Source organism: Calidris pugnax, unplaced genomic scaffold, assembly GCF_001431845.1.
Source record: "Calidris pugnax isolate Ruff unplaced genomic scaffold, ASM143184v1 scaffold58, whole genome shotgun sequence".
In the NCBI taxonomy this organism is placed as follows: Eukaryota; Metazoa; Chordata; class Aves; order Charadriiformes; family Scolopacidae; genus Calidris; species Calidris pugnax.
In genome coordinates, this window is record NW_015090868.1 from 3,977,279 (window position 1) to 4,003,672 (window position 26,394).

Here is a 26,394-nt window from a genome sequence, read left to right on the forward strand (position 1 = left end):
ATGTGTTAGTCTGAGCGTGCCGGCATGCCTGCAGGAATGGCTGGATGTTAAACTGTCCCTGCTGTGTTTTCCCATCCCAAAAAATTCAGGAATTGGGTTCTCCCGACCGTAAGCCATGTAGTAGCTCCGAGCGTCACGTTGTGGTTTTTTTTTTTTTGGAGTGAAGCAGCAGAGTTTGATTCTGGAGTTGGCTGTCACTGTTCCGTAAGCCAGCTGCGATTTTGTGCTATGTTTGGAAAAAGGAAAAGTACTCTTCCATAGTTCCTGTTGCTGTTTTCTGTCTGTCCTGTGACCTCTTTTTCTCCAGTACCTATAGCTAATGAGTATTTATCGATGAAGATTGTAGAGGCAGATTTTCCTGAGAGACCAATGGTGACCCGATTCTGCTTTGATTTACACACTTAACGCTTCTGAAAACAACAATATCATTTTATCTCAATTTAATGTTATACCAGCGATTTCCAAAAATCAGCACTGTGCCCACACATGGCCACCATGGCTGTTTCTACCTGTTTTGGCTCTTCCTTTCTTTCTTCCCCATGTCTTTTTAAAAATCATTCTTTCAGGAGTATTAGACCCGATTCTGCTTTGATTTATACACTTAACGCTTCTGAAAACAACAACGTCGTTTTATCTCAATTTAATGTTATACCAGCAATTTCAAAAAGCAGCACTGTGCCCACACATGACCACCGTGGCTGTTTCTGCCTATCCACTGCTGGAATATTCCTTCTTTACCATTTACATTGTACTGTGGGTGTCAGTGTAAAAAGTGGGGTGTGCATATTCTGTAGCCATATGGCAAAACTGTTTGCCACACAGTGGACACAGCAGAAATGCGTTACTAGACATTTCTCTTCTTACATAAAACAAGAGTTTGCTTCCTTGCAATTTAAAGGGTTTGGTGCCAGCCCTTTTTTCATGGCTGTATTGATGGACTTTGCAGTGGTTGCTATGAAGACTGTTGACAGCTCACTTTCAACTTTTTTATTGAATTATACTTCCTCTTTATGAGTACAGATGAGCATGCTTCACATATGGAAGCATTGTATGTGAGGAACAGAAATGGAAATTTGATCTTAAAGTGTCTGGTTTCTCCACCTGATTAATGGGAAACTAATGAAATAGTTAAAACAACATTTTAGTTAACCAAACCACCAGTCACACAAGAAGAAATTCATGGCTTTAGATTAATTTTGTGTAATTTCATCTCTTTGAAACTTTTGGCTCTTCCTTCCCCATATCTTTTTAAAAATCATTCTTTCAGGAGTATTTTGTCTTTGTCTCCACTAATTCTGCCACAGCCTACATTGTACTTGCATTTCAAGTATTGTTTAAATTGAACTTTTCAAGACAGGGAACAGTTTTTCCAGGGAAACTGGCAAAATGTTACACAGCCACAATGCTTTCCTAATAATTTCATGAAGGGTATGTGACCAACTGGAACAAAACGTAGTGTGACAACATAAAAAAAAAGAATCTAATGTTTCATAATCAAGGCAAATAAAATTAGCTTGGTGGCAAAAAGAGAGGCTGTGGTAAAAGCATCCAGTTTATATACCTGGACATCTGAGATCTGAACTTGGGCAATAAATTCATTCATTCATCTGTTGAGATGGAGTAAACTGGGAAAAAAAAAAAAATTATACAGTGGAGATTTATAAAGAGAGATTTATGTTCACCCTGTAGGAAGTCGTTCTTTACCCTGCTCTTCTTCCCAGTTGCAGCTCCTGGGTGCTGTGACAAGAATTCTGGCACCTGAGCTGGTGTGTGTAGCACTGTATCAGGTGTCTGTTCCCTCTGCACTGGAGAAGGCAGCGTAAACCTCACCTATATAAAATTCCCTCCTCCATGCAGACACGTTCTGCTACTGCCCTTCACTTGAACAACTGCTCACTGTCTGTCAGGATGAATTACAGTGACTTATCCCGTTGTTAGCTGTTCTGAGTTCCTCTTCTGGGCAAAACATTGAATATTTCTAAAGATTTTGTTGTAGATACTTACTAAAATCTGTTGCAAGTGTCAGTTAATGGAAATGGAAGCGTCAGCCAAACCCGATGTGAAGTGGTTTGGAGTGAATTACTGTGGAGGAGAGCAGAACTAATTCTGTCTTTGCCAGACAGTGTGGAGTGGAGAGTTATGTAATTCTAAAAATTATTATTTTCTTTTTAGTTCACAAATTGAAAAGATTATAAAGAAGGAATCACTAGAAATTTGAAATTGAACTATTTCAATTGGGGAATTAAATTCCAGTCTGATGTACAAAGAAACACATACATGTAGGTGAAATTAAAAAATCTGCTGCAATTACATGCCAAAGTTAGATGCAATGCAATAACTCTTAATTTTACTTTGTTCCAAATATAAATGTACAGATCATTGTCTGGGCTTTGATATACTTTCTGTGGTAAATGTAGGACTCTGGTGAAAGAGATGAAGATACCTGGCACAGGTACCACAGATTATACCATGCTTTGAATCTGCACCCTGAAAAGGGACAGACAGCACGTTGTGCTCTACATTATGTATCTCCAAATTGCACTAATGCATTTTACTTCACTAGTGTAAAAACAAAAAGCGATACCTTTCTAACAAATAATGAAAATCTCTCCTTGGGGAACAACTGTAGAAGCTCTGTGTGGTCCAAACAGCTGGGGAAGTTCTGGGAGAGTTTCTCTGCCAGCCTTGCTCTCCCTGCAGGGCAGGTTCTCCTCTGTGATGCTGTAGGTAGAAGAGGAAAAATGTGTGAGTATGGAGCTGCCAAAGAGAGCCAAGAGCTCTACTTTGAACACCTCATGGCAGGGTTAACTAGGAAATTGCTAAACAAAACCCTTCCAGAGTTAATTGCCAAAAAAATGATGCTAGAGGCCAACTTCGTGAGGGATTCGAGTCCCTCTGAAAGTACTGTTTGCTACACTGTGCACTCAGAACCTGTAATAGATAGTTAAGCTGTAATTCCAGCTCCGTTATTGAAACTAAATATTGTATGTCACAATTGTAAACCTAGAAAATAAGTTGTATGTCCGAGCAACTTCTTGAAAATATTACGATTTTTGCATTAAAAGAACTGCTTTCTAGATGTTCTGAATTTTGTGAGGCTTCTAAATTTCTGATTTAAGAAGTTTTTAGGAAGTAATAGTTAATCTCTACAGAGAGAGTCTTGAGGCTGATCAGGGATGGAAATTTTGTTTTTTAGAAAGAGCTGGTAGATGAGCGTGGATTCAGAACCTCATTGCTAGTCACATTTCAAGGATAAATTGCTGCCTTCTAGAAATACTTCATTCAGTCAAGCGACATTTAAGATGCATCGCGTAGTTAATATTTTGAAAGCTTTTAATTTCTGTACTTTCCTAATATACAGCAGTTGAATACCTCTGTCACAAGAGAGAGCTTTAAAAAAAAAAAACAAACACTCAGAAGTAGCTGTTACTTACTAGTTGAAGAGGCTGTTGATTACCTCTTCTCTACAGCAAACAAAGCGGCAGGTGTGTGATAGGCACCTCTCACTGACTCATCTCACCAAAGTAACTGGAAATTACAGAACCCAGGCTTTTGATCCTAAAAACCTTAAAAACGTACCTGGGTACAGTGGGAGGAAAATGTTCCAGCGAAATGTGAGAGCATCTCAGAGTATGTGGATGAAATGTTCTTTCTATGGGTTTGGTACAAGAAGAGTAGATACAACAACACTGCATACATGAGAAATTAGTAGATTAATGGTTGACGTACTTCAGTGTTTCTTTTATTGATTTTCATGAACATTTCTCTGAACCTGTTACATAAAATAAAAAATAAATGCATATCTCCAAGCTCTGGTTAATCAACCAGACATGCTTTCCTTAAATAATGCAATGCATTTTGCAAGTAATGCATTTTTTTTTTCATAAGATTGACCATAAATCTCAAGTAATTTATTCATTTATGTAAGTATTGGTTCTGATATTTTCTTTAAAATCTAGATTATATACTGCTGTGGATTCGATTGTTTTCTGGATATTTACAACTTCTGCATAATGCTTTTTAGTTATGCAAGAGTAATAAGAGTGAATGAAATGTAGGCTTCACTCTCTAACGGTTGGTTTTAATATATTGCAATGTTGCTTTATTTTTAATTTCTTCACTCACTTCAACCAAATCAAGCTCTCAGACAGTCTCTCAACTTGACACTGTACCCATTTAACTCCAGACACTGGACTTAGTTTCTAAAATGGGTTACAATTTAGAATTACTTGTAAGTGCTTCTGCTTGCCTACAATTACAATTCCGGTTCCTTACTTAGCCTCTCTCCCCAGCTGATATTTATATATTTACATTGTATAGATAGGAATAGCAGAAGAAATAATGAGCTGCAGTGATAACTACAGCAGAGACAGCACAGAGTCTGCTGAATCCCCCAGGCCAGCCTGGGGGGGGTTTTCCTCTCCATTTGACGGCCACTTATTAGTGTCAATTAATACAACAATGTCAAACTACAACGCGGTTTAGGATTCAGGTGACCCAGTGTAAAGAAGCTTCCACATCATCTGCCTGTTTTCTATTGGGCTTTTCCTAATGCCTCAGTTTTGTGAGCATCAATAATTTTCTATGCTTTTTATTTGGTGTTAGAAGTGAATTTTTTAGTATAGTGTTGATGTGAAGAAGCAAGAAAAAACTGGAGAGAGAGAGCAGGACATACCTGAATAAAGAGAAAGCCCTTTCTTACAGCTTTTAACATACACAGGCTATTTGTTGAATGCTAACGGTGTGCTGTGAGGTGAGGATGGATTCTGAATACTTAACCTGTGTATGGATTTATAACCCTCATTTTACAGAAGTACTTCTGAGCCGTAAGAAGTATTTGATCTTTCATGATTTTAATATTGCAAGTTACATCTAGTGTGTATGAGTCCGAGTAAAATTTAATGTAGTGTGGAGGAATTTAGTGAGCGGTATCTTTTTCCCAATTGTATGTTTTCACTTTTCACAGGAGACTCCGAAGTCTGGTTGGAAGGAATATTACTCTTGTGTGATGACTGTAACCAGTGAACACCTCAGAGATCTATGGAAGCAATTTCGGAGACGTGATATGCTGAGATAAAGGAAGAAAGGAGGATTATCCGCACCAGCTAGAACTATTTATTCCTACGAATTCTTAATGAAGAACAAACTAACCCAGGTGAATCGAGAATCTTCCAACTGCAGTAGAAAACACAGGACTTAATGTAGTGATCATCAACTCTTAACAAACTGCTTTTAACATGTATTTTATTTAAATGACAAACTATCACTCGATTGGCAGAAGAATATCTTTTTTAAGAATACATTTTTAATATTATTTTTTATTATTTTGAGATAGGTCTGTCATTTAAAAGAAAACAAACATAAGTTTTACACCTGGGAAGGCAAACGTTTTGGCAATGGAGAGAAACTGCCCCCCATCAGCTTAGACTGTGAATTTGCTTTGAGAAGAGCATTATTAAAAGTTTGTGCTAAAAGAGGAATGAGAATACAATAAGTAGCAAAACAATTGTATACAAGTTGAATGTACAACTTAAATTCTTAGAAGCCAACAAAGCTGTTACTTTAAAAAGAGTAAAGCTGTGATGGTTATAATGTGAATGACAGGTATTTACCTAGGAAAGGTACTGTATGGACTATAATGTTTAGATTCTCCAAGTCTTACAATGATGTTTATTTATTTATCCTTTTAAAAAAATAGTAGAGATTTTAAAATGTCTTTTGAGCAGTATGTTGAAGAAAAGTCAAAATGTTCAAATTCACGTTAAGTAACATGTACTTTGTAATATTTATTATAAATTTTATTGCCATACATATAAATTCACTGCTACATTTCTGGTAGAGTAAAACTTCATGTGTTTCTTGTGACTAGTGCACTTTTATGTGAAGTAAGATGTGGCAATGAGTAGAAATTGTAGCCATTTAATTTGCTACTCTTGAATGCAGTATCTGAAAAAATAGATCAATAACTTGTGTTTGTGTCCAAACAAAAAAGCAAACCGAACATGAATGCATGCAGCAGCACAGAGCAACACGCACTAAGTGATGTTTTTTGAGTATTATGCAGCAAATTCCAAGCAGAAATTGGGCCTTACAAAGGTTATGGAGACCACAGGCCATATGGAGTAGCTACCAGGACCTTTCCTGCCCTGTTGGTCCAGATGTTACTGAAACAGCGGTAAGGACACTGTTATCTTTGGTTTTCATAGTCTCTAAATTTTATCTTTGCTATTCAGTAGCAATGTTTTTCCTTACTCCCTTTCAAGATGATTTTTAGGCAATGCAAATTGAACCCAAACAAACATGAACACGTATTTCTTTCATCCTTCTGGATGTTAAATAAGGCTGTATCTGTTTAGGAACAATCTGTGCCTTGAAATATTTCTACCTGAACGCACACACATTGACATGGACTAATGTCAATAAAATGTTATCGGAAAGGTAAATATTTGGTGGAGTCTGACAATTACAATAGAACCAAAATAATGGTTTCAAATCTTCTTTTACTCCAGATACCTGTAATCAAACTTGTCAAAATTGTACTTAGTGCCCATGTTGCTCAAATGCCGTCTTACATCACACATGAGTAGAAAAAATGTATAGCATCTGTGTATGTACACCTAAGTTTAGAAATGTTTAATTTATAATAAGATTTATCTCTGCTAAAAAGTCAAGACAAAATGAAGAGGAACATGTTTTTTAAGAAATTCCACTCTGGGAATCTTAGAGAAAAAAAATAAATGTACTAAATGTGGCTTTTATCTGAGAAAAAGCCTGTATAGAGAGCTTTTGAAGGATGCTATTTTAGTTAATATTTCATGATAAATACTTAACAAATTTCTACCTTGGCATCTTTAACTACTGACAACAAGAAAAAATCAAATAGATTGGGATAAAGGCACAGCAGAACACGGATCAGCTGCAATCCCTGTGTGATCCTTTAGGGAATTGATGGTATTTCAATGTATCGTCTTGGTACGCAGAACTGTCTCGCTGCTTCTTGTCAGCATCTGCAACCCCCACAGTTCACTGCTTCAGTGATGAAGGACAATAAAAAGGGAAGGAAGGAAGGACAGGGGGTTACTGAAGGGGTGCCCCTCCTTCCTCTTCATTCACTGTCATCCGCCCTGTGGAGGAAGCAGCAGCATCATTTTGCTCCTCCACTGCCCTAGGCAATAGTGCACTTTGCTTTTATGGCTGGCTTGAGACAATTTTATCATTTTTCTATGTATTTCCTAACTATAGTCACTTAATATAAAATAGAATGTGAAAGTGTCAGATTAGTTTTTAAGAGTATTTTTTCCTCATGTTTAATAATAAGTTATTTAATATAAATATGAATATATGCATATAATATTCTTATTTCAAAATAAATGCACTTGAAACTCATTTTCTTTGCAGTGTATATCATTCAAATTTTTTTGTCGTAAAAACCAGCTTTTTTTGCATAACATGAATGTACAAGTATTTTGAATTGGAGCATTTCACCATCGTAAAAAAGTATACTTTTTGGTTTCTTTCAGCTATTTCTTTCGATAGCTTTGCTTTTCTGCCACAGAATTGTCTGTTAAAGAGCTGGAAATGCAAGGAGAGGCAGGTGAAAACAAAGCAGGATAGTGGGACATGCCATCTGCTCTGGAGGCACCCCTCGGACAGGCAGCAGTCTCTGTGCTCCATAAAACCTTACTCAAAATCCATCAAATTCCTGGCAGCAGAGAAGATTTGTGTGCTGCAATGAAGGTATGGCATAGTTGCGTAAATGAAGGCTTTTTGTAAAACCAGCTCTTACTCTCTTCTGTAAGAAAACTGTAATAATATAAGAAGACAATCTGGATGCTTCGGAACTGCCAAAGGGTGTCCGGACCAGCTGTAAATTGTGATAAAATGGTAACTTACACCTGCAGCTTTGGGTAGCTTCGCAACACTAACTTTTGCTCGAGCTCAGTTTTCAAAATTCCCAGTTCCCAGCAGAATATCCAGTACTGGAAGCTGCTCCCTGCTGGTCTGGTGTTTAGAATCCCACTGGCAGTTTCCCTCCTTGCACATTTTGACAGTGAGTCGATACAGATGACTTCCACTGCAGGTGCATCTATTCTAAGCCTTAGAATAAAGTTATCAGCCTGAGGAAAAAGAAATACTATTTAATGGTGATTTGCAGCATGGTTTTCTACAGTTATTTGGTCTCCTCTTTTCCACCTATGTATCAGGATAAGGATACTTTGAAACAAAAGGAGGGGAAAAAAATGGTAGAGGAATTTTTCACTTTGCTTGGATTCAACATTATGTCATATGCTTTATGTAAAATATTCTTGTCTTGCTGTCTTGTCCCTCTGAGGACACTTTCAAGACATCTTCTACCAGAACTCCAGAGTAATACTTGCAGAAGGAAAAGAATCAGAGCAAAAGCTTAGTATTCAAAAATTAATCTGAAACAAAGCTAATTTGTAGCAATGCCAATTTGTAGAACTCCCCTTAAAATCAATCCAAAACTAATATCAGTATTTTCTAATATATGTAAGGTTTGAATGTTCAGTATTTTTCCCTATATCTGAAAATCCATGAAAGTGTTTGGCACCCTCAACCTGTCAGCAGATGGTGCCCTTGGATATATTATGTTTTTTTTCTTACACACTCTTAAATATGTGGGGGTGTGCTTTCATCTTGACTGGGTAATGTTAATTTTTACCACTAGTTTGACTTAAAGAATTACATTGTGGTTCTAATTTATATCTAAAGTTAGTTCAACAAAGCACAGTTCCCTTGACTTGCCTGGGAGTGATTTTTTTTTATTAGGACTGCATGCCAGGGTACCAAAAATCCACCAGCAATGCCTTGCACATACCTTGTCCCAGGGGAAAAGCTGAGTGGTAGCACTTAGGACAAAAACAGTGTGTTTTGATTTGCCAACTCCAGCCTCCTCCTCAAATCCCAGCTACCTTCAGCCCAGCTCCTAACAAAAAGAAAAGCCAGTAAATTACCTTTGTTTCCCCCTGTCATTTTGCTGTGAACATTTCATACAAGTGTCAATACCACAGAGGGGGAGGAGGAGGAGGAAAGGAACAGAAGAAAGGGTCTCTGATTACCCTCCTGGAACACTTAGGACAAAAACATGTTGTTTCAATTTGGCAACACTCCAGCCTCCTCCTCAAATCTCAGCTACCTTCAGCCCAGCTCCTGACAAAAAGCAAAGCCAGTAAATTACCTTTGTTTCCCCTATCATTTTGCTGTGAACATTTTATACAAGTGTCAATACCACAGAGGGAGGAGGAAAGGAATAGAAGAAAGGGTCTCTGATTACCCTCCTGGAGAGTGCTGAGAGTCATGGAGGGAGTGGAAAGGACCTGTGGGCATGGAGGGCAGCAAGAGAGGAGCCCATGTCCTTGTCCATGGGCTCCACCAGCATGAGGACAGGAGAGAGAGATTCTTCACAGCTCTCTGACCAAAGGATGCTCCAAGGAAATTGGGAGTATTGGTTAAAGCAGGCTTTTTTTTGTCCTGGCTAAATTAAAATTTAGCCCATACTAAATGAGCTAATTTTGAACCAGAATGACCATGATTTTGGAGCTCCAGTAAAGAGTATGCTATAATAATTACTATCAATGTAATGATTCGCATGCTAAATAAGAACATTCTGACTATTGTGCAATCTGAGCAGTGAGAAGAGGGTAGTAGCAGCCATGGAAAAGTTAGAAATCTGGACTACAGAAGTCCGTTTCCCTGAAGGAGAGATTAAAAGCCTCTGACCAGAAATTGTATGATACAATTTGAGGTCTTTGCAACTCATCATCTTTTTATTCCTGCATTTCTGGCAAACTGCCACCTCTCTATATACATAATCTTGTATAATAACAACTATTATTTCAAGGAATTAATTGTTATGTTAAAAAGTCTTCTCTACCGTTTACCGTGTTTCCCTGGCGTGTGTTGTTAATAAGCCCCTTGTCACAGACAGCATTTTAAAATGGTTTATAGGAGAAAGCTTTTCATAGCCCCCAAGTATGATGCAAAAATTAATTCAGCCTTATGCATAGAGTTCCCAGGTGCTGACTTGCCGTGGTACAGCCGTGCATCCCTGGAAATACACAACACGTTAGATGCATTATCCTTTGTACCTGAGAGGGGTCACTGTCAGGGATTTCCATCAAATGAATTCAGTTGCCTTCATGTCTTCTTTCAACTTTAGTCTGGAAAAGCATGGGGTATGCCTTCAAGCGGTGGTAATTTTGTTCCTTATAATTCTACAATCTGTTTTGAATAGACATGGATGTTTTCATTAAACATACTAAAGTCAAATCCTTTAAATATTCTATTAAGATGTTGGCCTTAGTCATGATTTGCGTAATTAACTACAGGTAAAATAAAATGGCTTTATTGTCTATGTCACATTGGTTTTGGTCCTTTTCCTCATTTTGTGAAATACAGTATATAGGAGTATCAAATCTAGTTTTCCAGTACGATTCACTATTTCTCTACCTTTTTAATGTAGAATACATGACTCCCCATTATGCAGAATCTTAAGTTATTATATTCCAATCTTTTGGTGGCATCATATCTTGTTCATTTCTCTTCTGTAATAACTATACATTGCAGAGACGGTTTCAGTGAGCCATTCACAATGATATATGGGCCTTTGTTTCTGGTAAAGATAATTTACTGCCATGGGATATTAATATTCCTCTCGATACATCATTCTGTATTGCTCACTCACCCGGTTCGCCGTGGCTAACTGAAATTCCTCAGCCTCATCTGACAATAATGAGGGGCCCATAATTTTGCATTACATAAAAACACCGCAGCCATATGGTCAACTTCTTTTTCTGTCCCTTCAATAACCACGCTAACAACTCTGTTTCATACTCTGGAACCTGGCAGCGCACCTACTATTGTTTTTGTCGTATTTTCTCTGTTTTTTCCTTTCTCTTGCACAGCCTGTTTTTAATCAATGCCAGCCGTATGCCTTCCAGGTTGTGATCACTTCGCTTCATGCGTAGTCTCCCGTGCGTGACGTTATACCAGCCTTTTTTCCAAGTCCAGACACATTTTAATCACCCGTTTCTTTCCTCCCCGCTGTGCCGCCCGTGCCCTGAGAAGACTCCAGCAGATTGCAGAAGTACTAGGGGCCGTGCTCGGCATTTCTAATTCTGGAAGGATAATTCAGCAGCAGTTTGGGTGAGCGTACCGCAAGGCCGTCTGGGCTTACTATGACATTTCACAAGCGTTTCATTACAATGAAGCCTTTTCGGGAAGGAGTGAGTCAGCACAACCTCAGGCCACCTTCCCTTGGCCAAACATCCACCATGAGCGTGGCCGGCCGCCGTGGTCTCTTGGGCACTGCGACACGGCGGCCTGCAACGCTTGTTGTTCATTATGTGTTTGCAAATGAGGCAGCACTTTTCTTAAACAAGGGTTTTGAAGTATGTCCAAGGGGGGTTAAGCATCCCCATCCCTATGTTGGAGGAAAGCCTGGGCACTGGGCATTAGATGGGGAGGCATCTTTGGTGCCTCCAGCCTGGTAGCACCCAAAGGAACATGCTGGAATCCTGAGGTCCATAACTGCTTGTGTAAAGAACTGAGGTGCTCCACTGCCCAGCACCAAACTTCAAGGGAGGTGGTGGGAATGTTCCCTTCCCCATCAGGCCAGGGGCAACCAGACCCTGAGGGGACTGTGGTGGGAGGTGATTCTGCCTCTCTGCTCCTCTCTGGTGGGACCCCACCTGGAGCACTGCATCCAGTTCCGGAGCTCCCAACATAAGGAGGATATGGAGCTGTTGGAGCAAGTCCAGAGGAGGGCCATGAAGGTGTTCAGAGGGCTGGAGCCCCTCTGCTGTGAGGACAGGCTGAGAGAGTTGGGGTTGTTTAGCCTGGAGAAGAAAAGGCTCTGGGGAGACCTTGTAGCTCCTTCCAGTACCTAAAGGGGGCTACAGGAGAGATGAGGAGGGACTCTTAATCAGGGAATGGAGTGATAGGATGAAGGATAATGGTTTTAAACTGAAAGAGGGGAGATTTAGATTAGATATCAGGAAGAAATTATTTCCTGTGAGGGTGGTGAGACGCTGGCCCAGGTTGCCCAGAGAAGTTGTGGATGCCCCATCCCTGGAGGGGTTCAAGGCCAGGCTGGATGGGGCTTTGAGCAACCTGGTCTGGTGGGAGGTGTCCCTGCCCGTGGCAGGGGGTTTGGAACCAGATGGTCTTTAAGATCCCTTCCAACCCAACCCATGGCTCCATGACGCCGCTACCTCTCGCTGGGCCCTTCCCCTGTTCAGGGCGGGCGGTGGGAGGAGCGGGCCATACCAGAGAGCCCTGTCAGCGCGGGAGGGAGGGACCGGGGCGGGCTCCGGCGGGGCTCTCGGCCGGGGCCCGGACCCCCGGGGAGGGAGGCGGCCGGGATGCGGTGCGAGAAGATGGCGGCCCCGCCGCCGCCGCCGCCGCTGCCTCTGCCGCCAGCCGGCTCGGCGGGGACTTGTATGGGCTTGCGGCGACGCTGCCAGCGGCTCCTCTACTGGGTGCCGGTCCTCTTCATCTCCAGCATCCTCTGCTGGTCCTACTACGCCTATGTCACCCAGCTCTGCCTCCGTGAGTGCCAAACCCATCCGGCTCCACCACTCAAATCCACGCAAAACACCCCCTGTAACCCCCTATTCGCCTTAGGCTACCGAAGAGCCAAGGGGTACGGTGCGGGGGAGGACTTTCCCAAGGAACTGGAGACTACGGGCGACCCAAATGGCGGGTGGGAGGACGGGGGGGACATGACACACAAGCGCGGAGGCCCAGCACGACTCTGAAGGGGACCGGGCTGAGGGGGCTAGTGTCCAGCCCGGCCAGGGGCGGCCCCCGGCGGCGACAAACAACGGACAACGCCGCCGTTCGGCGGCGTTGTCCGTTGTTTGTCGCCGCCGGGGGCCGCCCCTGGCCGGGCTGGACACTAGCCCCCTCAGCCCGGTCCCCTTCAGAGTCGTGCTGGGCCTCCGCGCTTGTGTGTCATGTCCCCCCCGTCCTCCCACCCGCCATTTGGGTCGCCCGTAGTCTCCAGTTCCTTGGGAAAGTCCTCCCCCGCACCGTACCCCTTGGCTCTTCGGTAGCCTAAGGCGAATAGGGGGTTACAGGGGGTGTTTTGCGTGGATTTGAGTGGTGGAGCCGGATGGGTTTTGTGAAATGGAGCGGGAATACACCTCAGGGGGTTGTCTTCCCCTCTTTTCCCCCTCAGCGGTCGTTGGGCGTTTCAGGTCTGTCCAGGGAGCAGGGCTGAGGGGAAAATACCCAACTCAAGCTGAGTCCCTCCTGAATACAAGCCAGCAGTGTGCCCAGGTGGCCAAGAAGGCCAGCAGCATCCTGGTTTGTATCAGGAATAGCATGGCCAGCAGGACTTGGGCAGTGATGGTCCCCCTGGACTGGGCACTGTTGAGGCCCCACCTCGAGGGCTGGGGCCAGTTTTGGGCCCCTCACCACGAAAAAGACATTGAGGTGCTGGAGCGGATCCAGAGAAGGGCAAGGAAGCTGGTGAAGGGTCTGGAGCACAAGTCTTACGAGGAGCAGCTGAAGGACTTGGGGGTGTTCAGCCTGGAGAAAAGAAGGCTGAGGGGCAACCTTGTCACTTTCCACAACTCCCCAAAAGGAGGTTGTAGCTGGGAGGGGTGTGTGCGTGTCAGTTTCTTCTCCCGTGTAACAGGAGATAGGACAAGAGGAAATAGCCTCAAGTTGTGTCAGGGGAGGTTTAGGATAGATATTGGGAAAGATTTCTTCACCGAAAGGGTTGTCAGGCGTTGGAACAGGCTGCCTGGGGAGGTGGTGCAATCACAACCCCTGGAGGTATTTAAAAGGTGGGTAGACGTGGTGCTGAGGGACGTGGTTTAGTGGTGGACTTGCCAGTGTTAGGTTGATGGTTGGACTTGATGATCCACCTTCCAGCCGAGACAATTCTATGATTCTGTATGACTATATAACTTTGCCAGACTTCAGCTGTTCATGTAGAAAATCTCGGCAGTTTGGTACCTAATTTTGGATATTTCTTCTTTTTTTTTTTAACAGAAGACTGTGATAAAATTTTTGTCCTACAGATGCTTGTCTGAGCAGTTGACACATTAAAATCATTGCCAGGCCTAGCACCTCTGTTTTGGAGGGAGGTATCAAGACGTGGTGTGGTTCCTATATTTGAGGTGGGCTTTTTACATCTTTTTTTTTTTTTTTTCTGACAGCATTCAAATCTGTTAGTTTTACATGCTGCTTTTCAACTAGAAATTGGGACTTCAGTTGCTGTGCCCTCAGGAGAGGAGAACTGAAGTGTCTGCCTCCAGCACAAGGCAGAGAATTGTCTGGAAGGTTGTGGGAGAAGTTGGCTGAGTGAGCCTGGGAAGGGGAGCTGTAAACTGACAGGATGTTTTGGAGGAAAGTGACCATCTTTAGTTAACATCTGTCCTAATGTAAACATCCCTGTGATGCTTACACAGTCCAGTAGGCTTGATTCCAGTGCTGCTGTTTGAGTTATCTACTGTATTTTTTCTTCTGTGTAATTCTGTATAACAGAGGAAAGGTTCTAGCTTATCTGAAAGTGGGTACCTCTTAAGGAAATGGCATGTTTGAAACTTGCTTCAAGCTATAAACTATGGTACCATTATTCCTTGAGAACCACTCAAGGCCTTCGATGGGAGGGGAGAAAGAGGGAATCCTGAGGCTCTGCTAAAACATCTTTTACTGCATTCCTTCCCGAGAACAAAGGGGATTTTATTTTTGTTTCCCCCACCACCGTCCCCTCCCTTCCTCATTCTGCCTGGCTCACCAGTTTTTGAATTCAGCATAATAGCTCTCCGCGACTTCCACTAATTCCATCTTTTATCTATATCTGGATGTTTTCCCTCGCTTTTGGCATATTAAGATAAAATAAACTTATGTCTTGTCTTACTAATGAATATTTAGTGTAAACAACAGAAGGAATAGCTAACAACTCTGGGAGAGAAAGCCAACGGCAGGAATAGACTGTGAGCATTTCAGCGCTTTGAAGCCAGCCTGTCTGCTCAGGCTGGTGCATATAGGTGCATCTTGTATTCCTGCAGCACTGACTGCTGAAAAAGGACATACATCACTGTTTATTTTACTGTGGCTCACTGTCACTGATGCTAATGACAGCGTACAGGGAACAGTGTTAACCATGGCCTGGTAGGACTTAGCAAGGACTTTGCACTGTTGTAATGCAAGTGGTTCATCGGAGCTTTCACTAATGAGGAAGAGTTTCAAATGTAGAATTTTAAGTATGTGTTGCTGTTTCAACTGAGCCTTGTAGGAGGGGATATTTTAATTTTTTTTAAAAAGGAAGAAAAAGTCTACTAAGATGATCCCTTTCATCCCTAAAGCTGCGAAGTTACGGTATTGAGTAGCATTTTAGAAACAGAAAAAGGAATCTGCAACTTTTAACTTTACTATTACCATGTCCAAAGTTCTATCTCTTTTATTAGTGGATTCAATTAAGTGCTTGTGCTGCTTTAACCTTTAAGGAAAATGAGAAACAATTATCTTCTTCCTGCTGGTTATAGAATACTGGAATTAAATGTGTAAATGAATTGGTTTTAAAAGCCCTGACTAAAAATTGCACCTCTCTAATCCAGTTCCATTCTACCGGTACTGTCATCCCACAACCCCTGCCTGGCAGTAATAGTTGTCTTTTTTCCCCAAATAATAACTTCTTTTGTGTTTAAAATTAATGGCCTTTAAGTATTCCTTGCCTTAATAAAAAACAAAAAGAAAAAAAAAATTGAATGTGTTTATGAAAACCTGAGGATTACAGAGTCATTGTTCTTCCTCAGAAAAAGATGAGGAAATAGTGCCAATGTGAGTATGTTGAACTTCAATAGCTAAGGCTACTGAAATTTCAGCCTAGGATGTATGGAACAACAGTAATGTGAAGTGCAAATGAAATTCTTTCCCCCAGCGCCTGCATCCCTGCGTCTGTACTCAGAAAACACATACTTGAATCAGTAAACTATTTGGAAAGGAAATCATTAGACTTACATCTTCCTTCTTAGATGTATCTCTAACTAGGGTTAGTAGAACTATAAGGGAGTTAAGAGTAGTTGTCCACTCCATGCTTTGGGTAAGGCAGAACCAGTACTTACTTGCAGTTTCTGACATTGTATATGTTCAGTTTTGATCCATTTTTACATGTCACTGATTTTAATTCTGAGGATAATGCTCTCGCTCAGGGAATCCTGTCTGAAAATGCAGCTTGAATTTTTAATTTTGAAGAAGGAAAATAGATTTGCTGTGTAACACAGAAACAAGCAATAAGCATTTCCTGACTACCTCAGTGAAGGGAGAAGGGAGGAAAGATTGCTACCTGGTGAGTGATTTGCCTGAATTGGAAAAGAATAAGTAACTTCAGCACAGTTGAAGAGGGGGGCAACAGGACATTGACAATAGGGTCAGGAGAGCTCGTAAGCCACATCTTTGGGTTTGGAGTAGAGTGTGTGACTGGGATCTGTCCACAGCTACCCTCGGTATGGAACAGAGAAATGTGAAATGTTACTCAGTTGCTAAAGATGTTAATGATCGTGACAGATTTATGCTGGAGGATCAGATTGATTAGTGCTGAATCGAGGATTTTGACTCTGCATAACATCGGGGGAATGGAATTAGTGCAACAGAGAAGTGTGGAATGTTACTCAGTTGCTAAAGATGTTAATGATCGTGACAGATTTATGCTGGAGGATCAGATTGATTAGTGCTGAATCGAGGATTTTGACTCTGCATAACATCGGGGGAATGGAATTACGGCAGGATAAAAGGCTGCTTAATTCATCACAGTTTAGAGGCAGAATTAATGCATGCCCTGTGGGCACGGCGTGGTGTCATCAGGGGACCAGAAGCGGCAGAAAATATGGAGATAAAAGCTGATAGAGGAAGAGAGAAAGGGGGGATGTTGAAGGGGGGAAGGTGAAGCCCAAGATTTGGTCAGCTGGATTTGAGCTCTTTCCTCAGTATGTTCTCCAAATGGATCAAAGGATTTATGGTAATTGCTGCTTATGTCTTGTAATCGCCTACAGCTTACATTTGGCTATAGAAATACAAGTGCATTTTAACGCTGCAGTTGGCTATTGACAAATAACAGTTAAATACCCTGTCTGTACATTGGCTGCTAAGGTAGCAAAGGACTTTGATCAAAGCAAATAGGTATTTTTATACTGTATTTTGCAAACACCACATTTTTTTTCCTCTTCTGAGATCCCTGGTTACTTTCAGAAGCATTTCAAACCTGGCAGCTGAAGTAAAATGGGCTGCTGAATTTTAGCCAGCAGTACTCCTGTGCATTTCTCAAATCTCATTTCATTTCTCTCTCAGACTTTCAGAGGCGGCTGCCATTCTCCACTGCCGAAATTGAATTAAAATCTGTGTTAAATGGGACTGGTTATGTCTCCATGTAGTGGCTAGTGTACTACCTATAAGTTTTGTGCCTTGAAATTTAAACCGTGGCTTTAGGTGGAGAACATAAGGCCTACAGTGAAGATATAATTATTAGATAAGGTTGTGTTTTCGGTTAAAGATTAAACACTGCTTGATAGATAGCAGCTTGAATAGATGTTCGTGTCAGGGTGTACTCTTTGTTTGCTAGAAAGGACTGGTCATACCAGTTCTCCAGAAGTAGTCTTCAGTCTTCACTTAGTCCTTGTGACTTGGAAAGCAAATGGGAAGTTTGTGAAGAAGAAAGATTAGACCAACTCTTAGTCCAACTCCATTCAAAAGCAGTGGGTTTGTGACCTTACCTAAAGGTACCAAATGGCAGCTTGCTGCTGGGTAGGTGGGCAGTGATGTGGTTTGGTGGGCACAGGGTTAAAATGAACTTACTGAAACATTCAAAAATGCTGTCAAATCCAAACGTATGGGCTATTGATGACTACTCACACCGACCTTAAATATCTCCCAGAAATATTTCTGTTACTCTTGTCCAGAAGCGAAGCGCTGGTGGCAGAGTCTCCACCTTGTCACTTCGAATCAATGCAAATCACTGCTCTGTCTGGCAAAGAGGTAGTTTTTATTGCAAGCACTGATCTTTTTTCTAAAGGACTATTGCAGACAAGGATAGAACACTTGTTGCAACTATAAAACACTTTTATATGTACAGAGAGCTGAGTTAAACTGCATCTATAGATCGGTGTTTTACAGCTTCAAATATGCTATAAAGATAAAATATGTACTTACTTTTGTGAATCAGATCCAAGATGTTAAACTCTGTAAAAGTTTAAGAGAAACAGCTATTTATAGATGTGGCTGCAGAGTCTCTAAATCAGATGTACCTTATTTTCCCATTCCAAAGTTTTAAATATTTTAAAAATGTACATAAAATACGGAAGCAAGATTTTGTAAGTCCACTTCCATCAAAGCTTTAATTGCTTTCTCCAGTCTTTTTTTGAAATCTAACCATTACATTTACTGTTCGGGAATTTCATTTTTAGGTTTTAAAGTCAAGGAAAATTTAATTTTAGAAAACCAATGCAAATTTTTTACATTAATTTTATCTTCCAAAATCTTTTGGATTTTGTGGTAGCAGTGTGTCCTGCCATGTCTCTAGCTACATGGAGATGGTTGCCTACTTAATTTTCCACGGGTGCGTGCTAATAGAGATTTCTGGAGAAAGTGAGCCGCAGTTCAAGAAATGGGAAATCCATTTCTGTCACTGAATTAAGGTCTGACCCAGTGCAAGCTGCCTCGCGATGTGGCTTTTCTTCTTGGCAAACTAATTCGGTGATGGAGTTGTAGCAGGCAGTTTTGAGATACCGTGGTGCCTCTTTGCTTGCCAAGGCAGCATTCCCAACACTTCATGGCTTTCTCCCAGTAAGGAAGACCACCAGCAAGTGTGGGATGAATTCCCCAGCTTTTTCTGGTTGTCCTTTCCATCCTGGATTTCACCCTGTCTTTTGTAGCACAATTTTCTGTCCTCGGTCACTGTTGTTTTTTGCGAGCGCAGGCTGTTCAAGCAGCATTGACTACTGAATGTGCTGTTCCTGTTTCTGGCTGCCTGTGGCTCAGGGCAAGCAGGGAATGATGTTTGTGGCTCAGGAAATTGGCATCTAGCTCGGCTGAAGTCCTGCCTGTGTCCCAGTCCGATCCCTAATTCTGATGAGCACCGTCTGCAAGCTGCATAATCAAACAGAGAGGCGCTAATTATGTGCTGGGCTGCTGGTACTGAGCTGTAAATGGCATCCTGATGCTTTAGCAGTGGAAGGCAGCTTCTTAATGAAATTGGCCCCTGCAGTATCATGGGCGAACAGAGCTGTAACTTTTTAATGACTTCTTGAAGACAGGTCATAGTTTTATAATTATCTCCATCCCTGAGTATACGGGAGCATCGTGCCATTCCTCCCTCCAAGTGTTTTACTCTGTTTTCTCCCAGATTATAGAAATTGCTTAATGGTTGGGATTGGCGTGTGCTTGGTGTTTATTTTAGTCACTGTAGACATAAATGCTTTTTACCCTTATTATTTATATGCTATTTGACTACCAGTAAGTGAATTTGCAGCATTTAATGACAGGATGCGCAGCCTGACCTACTTTTCTGTGCACTGCCAGCAGTGAATATAACCCCTTGGAAGAGAAATGAGAAAACTGCAAGAAAGACTGATATAAATGATTCACAGAAAACTATATGATCAAATACTATTGAATCATATAGCAAAGCTGTATCACTGTATCTACTGAAAAATATAAAATTTGGTTAAAATAAATGTATCGTGAGTGCTGTTCAGAAGGTGGGGGAAAATAACAAATGTTTCTTTGATCAAATCCAAAATTAGAGGGTTTTTTTCATGTTAGAAGATTATTTTCCATGCACTTAAATAGTGTGATTTTAGAATTATAAGCATGTTGTGGTTACCCTAAGAAGTCTTTGTACTGTCAGCATTCTACAAATAGACAACGTTTAATTTTTAAGAGAAATTTAAGAGAGAGATTGATTTGTAAGGGCTTCTCCCCCAACCCCCAATTTAAATTGGGCACTTAAATTTTAGCCTTCATGGTCTGCAGCTCCTGACTGTCAGAAACATTTTGCTTCTAAATTAGATACCTCAAAAGCTGAAAAGATGGTTCACCGACCAGGTATGGACTTTGAAGAGCACATTTCATCCCAGAGGGGACAGAGATTTTGAAAAGCTGTAGGCTTACAGTCAGGTAGAAATTAATAAATTTGCATTTATTAGTTGTATTGGTTCTTTACTTACAGACGTGTGGAAAAGTTAAAAGTCTTGAACACATCAATTAATACATTTTACCCAGGGTTAAGAGGGAAAGAAATATGACAACTGCTTTCACAGCAATGTTCTGTGCCATTCCCTTGTTAGGAGAGGAAGAATACCACAAATTACTGTGAAAGGTTGATTTTCTAAGTAGATTTTAGTTTGAAGCTGGTGATTCTGCAGTGAATGCTTGGCTACAGTTTTTTAATTAGCAGAGTAGTTACTCCAAGAAGACTGGCAAAATTTCTGCACGCTTTGCTGACCATACCTAGTGGAGAAAGAAAATCAGCCTTTATGTATTGGCTGGTTTGTCCTAAGCTGAGAGCTCCAGCACTTCTAAATTACACATTGATTCTGAAGATGTCTTTTGTGCTTTTTTTTCTGATGGATGGCTGTTTACTTACAATTTTATGGTTCTTGTGCATTACTGTACTGCAGCATCTCTGCTTCTCAGAGTCAAATGTGTATCCCCGTTCCCTCAGCTTCTCTCTAGCAGTTGTCTAGGTGGATATTTGGCTTATCAAGCCCTAAAGATTTCTCTTGGCTCTACTAGAAAACTGAGGGCAGAATAGAGTTTTCTTTATACTGGCTTATGCAACTTCTTGGTGTCTTTCAGATTTTGTGAAGAACTTTATAAACGTGTTTTTTTACTCAGGTGATGTAGATGCTCATTTTGGTAGAGCTGTAGTTGAATCTCTGTTTTAATAGACTTACAGAGTCATGGAATAATTCATGTTTGAGAGGACTTCAGCTCATCTAGTCCAACCCCCTAATCAAAGCAGGGTTTTGTGTGAGGTCAGGCCAGATTGTTCAGGTTTTTATCCAGTCAAGTCTTGAAAAGCTCCAGAGATGGATACTGTACATGATGTCTGGACAACTTGCTCTAGTGGAAAAGTTTTCCTTGTATCAAATCTGATCCTCTCATTTCAACTTATACCTACTGGCTCTTGTCCTCTCACCCTCTGGCATTATGAAGAGCTCAGCTCCACCTCCTCAATGCCTTCCTGGAGGTCCTGTTAGGTCCTTCCGGAGGATTGGAGCTGTGTCTTCTCCAGGCTGAACAAGCCTCTTCTCAGAGGATGAGTGATCCGGTCCCTACCAGCTTGGTCGCTCTCCCTTAGACTTGTGTCTTGATGGATGACTTGATGGATGTTCACTCTTCCAGAGCATTAGTTGTGGTGTTGAGCTGTGCTGGTCCCACATACATCCTTGCATTGTGCAAGGTATATTTAAATAGTGACTCGTTCTATCAACAAGCCTGAGTTTAATACATCCAAGCAGGATGGCATGGCTGCTTGGCCTTTCAGTAGGAGTTGCCTTGTGTCTGCTGCTTGAAGACCAGCCTTGTGTAACCATATTTGTTGGGAAAACAAGAGCAGATGTCCTCTTGCTCGCAATTGTAGGTGTCAATATATTACGGTTTGTAGACTGCTTAATTGGGATGGACAAATGTGTGGTGGAGTGGTTTGGGTGGAAAGGGAAGAGGTTTTGAACACCTGGGAGTTTCTGATTTCTCTGAGATATGTCTTTTGTGGCGTGGTTATTTTTTGTAAATAATGTGACCAAGAGTGGAATACAGGTGTAAGAGAAAGTTTTATTCTCTTTCCATAAGTGTGGTGACTGATACATGGTATCTGGGTACTCCACTCCTTGCCTGACATACTCGCACCTTTCTCACTGTCTTTCTTACTTACAAATCCCGTAATCCATGGACAGTTTCTTAAAGGAAATGCAGCTTCTGTCTACTTTGGGGTTTTATGCCTTAGAGACCTACTGAAGGAATCACTGAATATTGCTGGCAGAACCAGTTCTGGAGCCTGACACCCCCGCCTCAAGAACAGAACAGAAACAATGAAACTTGGAAGGAACACCACAGTTCTGAAGAGCAACTGTTCTTCAGAGATGGCTTCTCTTGGGTTAAGCTTGGGCAGAAGGAGGTGCTCCATTGCCAGGAACTGAGCTTGGGAGTGGGAGCCAGAAAACATTATAAGCAATTGGCAGCAGCTTTAATTTTTTATGTATTCTCATGATGAATGTATACAGCTACACCATAAAAGCTTGGTAGTGTGTGGCCTTAAGCTTGTATTGTTTGGTGATTACTTTTCCTTCTTTGGTTGAAAGACAAAAGTTTAAAATACTCAGCTGTATAACTTATAATTTAAACATCATTTTTACTCCTTCCTTTTTTCTCATTTTTCAGTGACAATGAAAAATATTGGAGAAAAAGGTAAGATTTTTATTAGCTTTTTATCAGTAGAATTCATATATCAGGATAATATAGTAGTTTATTAGTAGAGTTGACACAGAGATCTAACCTGTTTTTAAAAAGTGGAATTTTTTTCATGTTCCTCAGCTCCTTTTATTATCCTGCTGCTACTGGATATTGCTTTAGCCATTCCAAATAGAACTTTATACTCTTCTTACTGGCTTTCTGGAGTGTCAACTAAAATAATCATTATATTCTGTTTGTAAAAATTTTTATTCATAACAGGGAAAGCTCTTGTAAAACCAGGACTTCTAAAGATGAGCAAGGTGTTTGTGCAGAGTGCTACATACTTGAATGGGAGGTGATTTTTTCCTAGAGTTTCTTTTTAGCCAGCGTCTTTGAAGAAACAGAATCCTTCAGATACATAACCTTTTCAGAAGATAATAAAACTGCCTGATTAGCTGTCATTAGAGCTCCTACCCTGAGGCTGTAGCATGTTTAGATTGCTTTTCCAGATGTTATTTTAATACCACAGCACAACATGGAAGTCTAAAGCGTGGGGCTGTGGAGCTTTTGGAGGAAGGAGTTGGGAGTTAGGAGACAAACTGTTTGCTTTTTGTGTTTGTGGAATTCCAGCAGGTTTCACTGAGTCATTGGCGACTCCCTCACTTAGAAAAAGTGTTTGCCAATTTAGAAGCATTTGCTTGAAAAACTTTTTTCTGTCCTATGATCCATCACCCCACATGAGTGCATAAGCATATCTGCAAACTTCAGCACCTGCAGACTCTGAAGTAATTCCAGTGTCTTGCTGCTTTATAGTTTGTGTGTGTGTGTGAGAGCACTGTGGTGTTAGGCATTGCTCACAAAGCACATTAGAATTATCAGCAAAATGCATTTGGGGAACATTAAATTTCCTTATTTTTACCTGCTGAAAGCCTTGGTGAGCTTCAGCCAGTCAGGAGAAATTTTCCTGGGCTGTGCTTCTGCCCCAAGTGTTTTCAGGGGTGAAGACTGGGCAAATGGGGCTCAGCCCTGTTAGGGGTTGCTGCAGGCTTCCAGGCAACTCTAGCAATGCTGCCTGTTTGTAAATGGGTTGCCTTCAAGCAAGGGGTACACCGTTAGGACTTTTTTCAGAAGAAGTGTAAAGTGGAAGGATTTCTACCCAGAGAGCTTTTTTTTTTTTTTTCCCTCCTGTCTCAAAGGAATTGAGGTTCTTTTGTTGAACTCTCAACACCCACAGACCCATTGGAGCATCTGGGTAGCCCAGGGTCTCCATGGCAGTGCAGGGAAACTGGGGGGTAGGTGACCTGGGAGAAGTGAGGTTGGAGAACTGAGGTGCAAGAGCAAACAAGAAGAGCCTAACTCTTATACAGACTTTAAAGGGGAAACATGGAAAAATGTCTCTAGGCTAAAATTTTGTCTTCCTCCAATAGTCTGTTTTTAAATGTCTAAAAAAGGAATTTTCTTGCCAATCACAATTACCATTATTCTCACAACAATAAAATGCAGATGTAGATAAGTAAACTCGTAGTGCACAGAGCTGACGTAACTTCCCCTGCCTTTCCCTCACTTTATACCATGAATATATTGTTGTTTAAAAAAAATACTGGTTTTGTTTGAGTAAATCAGGGTGGGTTTTTTTATAGTTGATAGAAATGTTCTGATAAAAATGTGGAGTGTTCCTGCCAGATGCCTGTGTAGTAACACGATGGTCATTTAGTTTATTGTGCTTGATGTGGAGTCCAGTTCTATCACTTACTTGCACTGATGAGATTTTTTTTTCAGTTTCTAGACGTGGCATATGGCCCTTTTCCCCTGTCATGCCAAAGGCTTTGCACAGCGTTGCTCCTCAGATTTTGTTAGCTGTTTATTATTTTTCAACTGCCTAGTGAATAAGAATAAATATTTACTGTGTTGCTGCTTTTTTGAGTAAGCAAACTTCAACACCAGAAACATTTATTCAGTGTAACTATTGAGGCAAAATTACAAAAAACAAGAACATGCTTGGCTACTGTTCCTGCATTTATGCAAACTGTAACATGTTACAGAGAATTCTCTAGCACTGGATAGCATTACATGTATGAAAACAAGGGCTAACCATACAAGGCAGTATTTCAGATTGTGTAGTGAAAGTATACAAATTTCCCTTTATAAAGTTTTTTGACAATCTTGTACATTTATAGAAGTTGAGTAAAGACTACTTGACCGTGTAGCTTCCATATACCCTTGAGCTCTCTATGATCTGAGTTCATCTGTACAGCAGGGAAATAATATTTTTCACTGTTGCTGTCCTAGCTGTCCTTTATTTGCTGCTCCTCTGCCCGAGGAAGAAAAATCCAAGGATATACTCTTCCTTGCACATTAGAGCAAGTTAATCAGGGGATACAGGTTTTGGATTTAGTATTTACTGTAGGGAATTGCTTAGTACAGTGTGAGCTTTTCAATGGAAACACATATCCATCCACGCAGGCTCTTTGGAAAAGTTAATGTTACCTTCTGTATTCTAGTAAAACAACTCAGCATGGTTAACGTTGGCTGCCATCTATTAAAAAAAATCTAAGAATAATCACTGGCTGTGAAAAATACAAAGTAGTGAACGAACATTTGAATTAAAAGAACCTGCAGGTTTTTAAAAACCACCTTAGTGTCCTCCCTCCTAAAAATCTAGCAAAACAAATTACCTGGTTGGAGTTACTGCTCAGGTATCATAACTATATCCACTCAAAGATTCCCCCTCACTCTAGGTGTTGTTTAGGTAGCTATATTTCCTTTGAGGGGAAGGTTTGGTGGTTTTGTTCGGGTATTTTTGCATGGCTAGCACTCTCTCTACATGGTTTATAAAGCTAAAAAGCAGAGATGCATCAGTTGAATAGGATTTAACAAATGTGTAAAGGGAGAGTGCTTGCTAAATAGCTATGGGGCTCTAATAAGCTATTAAGCATTCCCCTCAGACTTTTGTAATATATGTAACCTGTATCATGACTTTCCCCACACAGTCTGCATTTGTCTCATGTAAAGTTGCAGTGCAATATTTTTGTTGCAAAGCTTTTGAAGAGCCTCTGTATTTATATCTGTTAGAGTAACTATCTGTGATACGTACGGCATCCGTTCCTAAGTACTATAATATCACTGGTCTGTTTGTATTAATGCTGTTCCTTTTTGATTTTAGTTGTGTGCCTGGTTGCTTACCACATATTTTTCATGCTGTTCGTCTGGTCATATTGGAAAACAATCTTTACGCTACCAATGAATCCTTCAAAAGAAGTAAGATAAATTTTTGTTTCTGAAATAGCCTAGTCGAATGCCTGGTTTTGTAGTAGTTGAATAACTTAGACTCTGATGTCATGTAGTTTTACACTGTGTAGAAAAATACAAAAGGTAGTTACAGCTTCTTAATAGGAGTAAGTCAGATTGCAAACAGTGTAATGACCAAGACCAAAAAAAATTACACTTTCCCTAAGTTTTAAAGATTTTTTAATAGATTTTTAAAATTAGATAGTATTTATGATATTAAGAAGAAATAAACCTCTCCACTTGGAAAGTATGAGTTATTTGAACTAGCAGATTAAATGTTTGCATGGGAATATAATACTTTTATGTGGGCAAAAAATGTATTTCCTTGTGTTTAAGACTTAAATTTCTTGTCAGCATCTGTCTGTTGTCCTCTGAATTAAAGCTTCTCCCCAGCTGTTTTGGTGTGAAGGAACTTGGAGGTTGTGGCATGAGCACACAACAGGTAAACTGATGCTGGGAAGCCACAGCTGGCTAAGCAGGAAGGCAGCTAGTATGCAACAGCTGCTTGGAAAATTCAATATATACCCCACAGAAGTGCTGAAGAAGGAGGATCCAGTTGTGTTGGAGAATATTAAGATACAAAACCATGTTCAACATGATGTAGCCTTAAGATAATTGCTTTTAGTACAGTTTTGGGGTTTTTTTTTATTACTTTCTTTTCACACTTTCCAAAAAAAAAAAAAA

General features: G+C 40.8%; 2 protein-coding genes across 3 annotated transcripts in view; both read left to right on the forward strand.

Moving 5' to 3' along the window:
• Positions 1-7,386, forward strand: part of MICU3 (mitochondrial calcium uptake family member 3) — a 55,715-nt gene extending 48,329 nt beyond the window's left edge. Inside the window, exon 14 of the mRNA XM_014945605.1 lies at positions 4,967-7,386. Coding sequence (XP_014801091.1) covers positions 4,967-5,077 — 111 coding nt within the window. The 3' untranslated portion in view covers positions 5,078-7,386. The remainder of the gene's footprint in view (positions 1-4,966) is intronic.
• A 4,965-nt stretch (positions 7,387-12,351) lies between these two features.
• Positions 12,352-26,394, forward strand: part of ZDHHC2 (zinc finger, DHHC-type containing 2) — a 36,824-nt gene continuing 22,781 nt past the window's right edge. The window contains exons 1-3 of one of the 2 annotated variants that reach the window (XM_014945624.1): positions 12,352-12,570; positions 22,411-22,437; positions 25,586-25,680. In XM_014945624.1, the coding sequence (XP_014801110.1) occupies positions 12,384-12,570; positions 22,411-22,437; positions 25,586-25,680 (309 nt within the window). In that variant the 5' untranslated portion in view covers positions 12,352-12,383. Of the gene's footprint in view, positions 12,571-14,028; positions 14,151-22,410; positions 22,438-25,585; positions 25,681-26,394 lie in introns of those variants that run through there. The other variant, XM_014945625.1, reaches the window with a different exon arrangement.